This window comes from Gavialis gangeticus, unplaced genomic scaffold (genome assembly GCF_001723915.1).
Source record: "Gavialis gangeticus isolate Ggan-Ray unplaced genomic scaffold, GavGan_comp1, whole genome shotgun sequence".
Classification (NCBI taxonomy): Eukaryota; Metazoa; Chordata; order Crocodylia; family Gavialidae; genus Gavialis; species Gavialis gangeticus.
In genome coordinates, this window is record NW_017729020.1 from 5,389,355 (window position 1) to 5,394,196 (window position 4,842).

Consider the following 4,842-nt stretch of genomic DNA (forward strand, 5'->3'; position numbering starts at 1 on the left):
AAGTCCGCAGACTGGCAGCCCAGCTCCCTGCAAGTGGCGGGTGCATATGTGCCTCAAGGCAGATGGCAGGGAAGGGACCAGGGTTGCATTGCCACAGCAAGGATTGGGCCCCGCATGGCTCCCCACCATCCACCCCAAGGCAGGCATACCAAGCAAAATGCCTTTGCATGCCACACTCTAGCATGCATGCCAGGAGTTACCTACCCCTGCACTAGGGCAATGGTTTTCAGTTGGTTTTGGACACATATGCCTTTATATGCTAACTACTTTGGATTGTATTCTTCTCCCATGTCTCTACACATCAGGAAGGACATCAATGCCAATGTCAATCAGAAGCTCCAGCTCCAAATTTTGATTGGTCAAGCTGCAGTGAGACTTCACTGCCATTGGTTCTTTGCATACCCACTGGCAAATGGGGATCCCCCACGGACACATACCCCTGTCTAAAACCCATTGCTCTAGACAACCCAAGGCCCATGGCATCAGGCCAACAGGCTCTCTGCCACAGCAGGAGCAGCAGTTCACCCCAGCCTGTGGGCCTCTGCCTCCCACCTGGAAAGGGAGCCTGCCCAGTGCTGCCTGTTCTAGCTGGGACCTCTCCTGAAACAAGCAACCAGTTACCAACTTGTGGCCACCATGAACACATGCTCAGAAGGAACGTCCCAACATCTCATCCATCCAAATCCAGGGAGTTCTTCTGGCTTCTCCCCCCTAATTTGGGCCTAATTTAAGCTCAGTACCTACAGCTGTGGTTCCCAACCTTTTTAAACTCAAATGTCCCCTAGTGAAGACTCCAAGCCTTCCTAGGAAAATGCCAGCTCTTCACTTTTATCTTTTTATTTTTGACAACCAAAAAATCCTAGAACAATTCTTCTAGGGCAAAGACCTTAGCAAGCCCCAGCAGGGCAGAAGGGCTGGACACGTTAGATTCCCATCGGAAATCTTTGGGTTTCTCTTATGAATCAGGTGCAAGTGTCTGCAGCCTGAACAGTGCTCATGTTGCAGGCATCCTTGAAAGGACTTCATGGCACCCATGGCTGAACACTGCTGACTCAGAGCCAAGAGCCTTTGTATCCTCTTCATCTTCCAGCCCCATCGCCTCTGAATGGAGTCCTGCAACCCCCCTTGTAAACCACAAAAGCCTACCCTGCTGTTCCTCTGCACCACTGGGGTCCCTAGCAGCCTGTGGCTGCCTCAGAGCACCTACCGGAGGTTGTCATCAGCCCCGCCCACCACCACCATGCTGTTCTCAGCACGGATCTTCTCCCGGAAATCCTCCATGGCCTCAACATTGCACTGCAGTGAGTTTTGGCCAATGACAAAAAGCACAGGTGTCTTCATGTCCAAGAGGGGGTCATCCACGTCCTAAAGGAGAAAGAAGAATTGACAGAAGAGAATGAATGGTCACTGGGCACAGGGGCAGGAAGGCTTGGGACCTTGGTGGGGTGAGGAAATACGATTAGCAGTGGCAGTGTTAACTCCATGGCTGCCAGTCACCTAGCCATCAAATTTTGGGGTTAAGATCCCCATGGGGGATGCCTTTGGGTAGCTGTAAGGTCGATATGAAGGGATTAACAACGCCAGATGTGAGTCATCCAACTTGTGGGTCCAGACCTGACCCAATGACTTAAACGAATTAGAGAGCCCTGTCCTGTATGACAGAGCCAAAAAGTAGCAGGGGGAAACACGTGCAGCTCCTCTGAAGTATGTAACTTAGGCCAGTGGAGACCCTAGCCCGTGATCAAGATGGTCTGTCTCACTGCCCTTCCCCCCAGAAGCCTTGGCATCAAAGGCGATGCAAAGTTGGGTAGCGTCCAACAGCACATGGCACTGTGACTCTAGGTGCTGGGGATTCTCCCGCCTACAACATATGTCCCCAAGCACAGATTTGGAACTGGCTGCCTATAATCTGTAGGGAACAGATGACGCAAAACCAGACTTGTTCCCCAAAGCCTGGGGGTTGGAGCAGATGACCCCAGAGGTTCCATCCAACCCCACGGTTCTACAACTGTGAGATTCAAAGGCACAATCTCCACGCCCTGCCTTGATATAGGACAGATCTGCTAATGAAGTTGCAGATCAGGCAACTGTGTAGGGAAGCACTGTTGCCTCACAGTCTCCACACTGCTGGCTCCAGAGCTGTTGCGGCCCCACCACACTGAATGCCAGGAGGTGCCAACATAAATAGAGCTTCTCAGCCCACCAGGAGGGGAAGAATCAAACTTCAGAGCTCTGCCACTTTCTCTGCAAGTTAACATGACCCAGGCACGTCCAAGGAGAGCAGCAGTGGTTCACTGGCTACAGAATCCCAGCCCCAGGGCCTTTCCCACTGTGACTGCCATGTTGCCCTTACCCCTCTGGGCCCTTCCACTGTCAGAAGTGGGAATCCAAGGCACACGATGGCAGTGACGTACTCTAGCACCGAGACCTGAAGAAAGAAGCAGGACAGATGTATAAGTGTGAGCCTGGGTTCCTGTCACACCATAGGGATAGCTTCTCTGGTGATGACTTCTAGCAAATCCATGGGGAAGAACTCAACTTGCTCAGTTTCCTGAGACCAGGAAGACAGAGGGTCAGAGGAAAAGCCCCATGGACCCTGGGCATACTGACAGCCAGCCAGCACCCTCCAGCACAGACTGGTGGTTGTATAGTCATGAAACCAGAGAAGTGCCACCAACAGAATAGAAATAACTTGGCATAAACAGGCACAGAAAAGGCAAGCAGAGACAATTCTTCTAGCACTGAGCCACTTCGCCTTGTCCATGTCCTGGCCCTCTCAGCAGCACAGGCTCACAGGACACCCATGGCGCCCAACCGTCTCCTCCCTAAAGCAGCTCCATCTTCACCTTCTCTATTCTGGGTTCCCCTCACATTTCGCTGCATGGGTTGGTGTGTCAGCCCCAACTGCCCAGGGCTGGGATGAGGAAGGCTGGAGGCATAGAAAATATGCCACAGGAAGCTTGCGGCTCTGAAGTCTCCTCAGGCAAACACTCAGGTAGGCCAACGGAGGTTCTCAGCCACAAGGACATCTTTAGTCTTGGAGCACATCAGTGAAGGAAATGTCAAGCCTCCTCACACTATTGCAAGTGGCTTGGGTCCATCTTAGGGTGGCCATGCCACACTCACACTCATGCCAGCCTGAGACACTTAGGAGACTGAGCCATGCTCGGTGGCTGATGAGGAGGTACAGAGCAGTGGTTTCCACTAGGATGCCAGGCAAAAGGGTACTCACATGACAGGCTACCAATGCTCCTGTATTCCACCCAATGAGGATGACCGGCTTGTGGGAGAAGTGACTGTGGATCTGGAAAAGAGAAATAAGGGCACAGGGTGGCAAGAGAAGGGCAGACCATAAGACTGCATGTGCCAGCAGCCCAGGACGCAGGTCTGGCTGGGGCCAACAGTCCTGGATTCAAAGCCCAGTTGAAGCCATTGCTCTTACCTCCACCACCTTGCCTCTCACTGCACCAATCATGTGCTCCAGACACTGCAGCACTCCCACCCCACTGCCATTGTTCAGGAGATGGGTGGCTATTGGGATCACCTGCAAGACAAGCAGGAGGGTGAAGACCAAGAGCACTTGCTCTCCCATGGAGCCAGCAATGGGTGCAGGCAAGGCCTGACACACACAACACAGTGGTGCCAGGATTTCCTCCCATTTCGCTCCTCAGGGAATGGAGATGGAGGGTCTCCTCCAACCAGCCATTGGCTTTTCCTCTTCAGCTCTGGTGTGGCCCAGGGTGCCCAAATGCCAGCTCTCCCTTTCTTCTGGCCTGGTCACACCCCACATAAGAACATCAGCAGGACCAGACTGGGTCAGGCCAATAGTGTATCCAGGCCAACAGCAGCAGAAATGGATGTTATACAGAGATAGCATCAAACCTGAGATCACTTAAGTGATCTATCCCCATTCATTACCCTTTGAGGGGGCAGCATCAAGGTCTACAAAATACTAAATGGCAAATAAAAATGTCAACAGGGATTTACTATTTAATATCTCTTACCATATAAGAACTAGGGATCACAACATAAAACTAGTAGGTCATTAAGTTTAAAACTATCACAAAGCAGTTCTTTTTCACACAGCACAGCATTCAAGGGTGGGACTTGTTGCTACCAGATGTGATAGAAGTAGAGAGTTTAGCCAGATTCACAAAGGGACTGAACACATTCTTGGAGGAAAGGGGCATCAGGAGCTATTAAGCTTAGGAGTTAATGATATGGCCTCTGAATCGGAACTTGCTAGACCCCAAATGCTGGAGGCTGCAAGTGAGAAAGGAACAGGGGAAAATCCCAGGTCACTCTCCCTTTCAGCACCTGCCCTCTGCTGCTGTGTGACACAGGAGCCTCGGTAGAATGGCCCTACGGTCTGACCAAGTAGATGGCAATTCTTATGTCATGAATTTCTCCAGTCCTTCGTTGAACCTGGCTCTGCTCTCTGCCTTCACCACTTCTGTGGCCATGAATTCCACTTGTTAATGACGTGTTACATAAAAGTCTTTTCTCTTGTTCACTTTAAACCTGTCACCTATTAATTTCAGCAGATGTCCCCTCATTCTAGTGCCCTGGGACTAAATGAGTTCCTTGTTCACTTGGTCCATGCCCTTCAGGAAGTTGTAGTCCTCTATTACATCCCCCCTAAGCTGTCTCCCTTTCCAAGCTGAAGAGTTCCGGCCTTGTTAGTCTTTCCTGGTCTGGCAACGGGTCCAGGACCCTTCTGATTCAGGTTGCCCCTCTCTGGACCTTTTCTAATTCTACTACCTTATTTTCTACCATATTCTCTTGCCTACAACATGCATCTTTCACCCCCAAAATATCAGCCCCCCCCCCCCCCCCCCCCAC

At 51.4% G+C, this 4,842-nt stretch overlaps 1 protein-coding gene across 5 annotated transcripts in view; it reads right to left on the reverse strand.

The window, feature by feature from the left end:
- KANSL3 (KAT8 regulatory NSL complex subunit 3) overlaps positions 1 to 4,842 on the reverse strand; it is a 32,910-nt gene that overhangs the window by 17,142 nt on the left and 10,926 nt on the right. For all 5 annotated transcript variants that reach the window (XM_019514388.1, XM_019514389.1, XM_019514386.1 and 2 more), the window contains exons 8-11: positions 3,443 to 3,544; positions 3,233 to 3,304; positions 2,354 to 2,428; positions 1,208 to 1,365 (exon numbers count right to left, since the gene is read on the reverse strand). In XM_019514388.1, the coding sequence (XP_019369933.1) occupies positions 1,208 to 1,365; positions 2,354 to 2,428; positions 3,233 to 3,304; positions 3,443 to 3,544 (407 nt within the window). The remainder of the gene's footprint in view (positions 1 to 1,207; positions 1,366 to 2,353; positions 2,429 to 3,232; positions 3,305 to 3,442; positions 3,545 to 4,842) is intronic.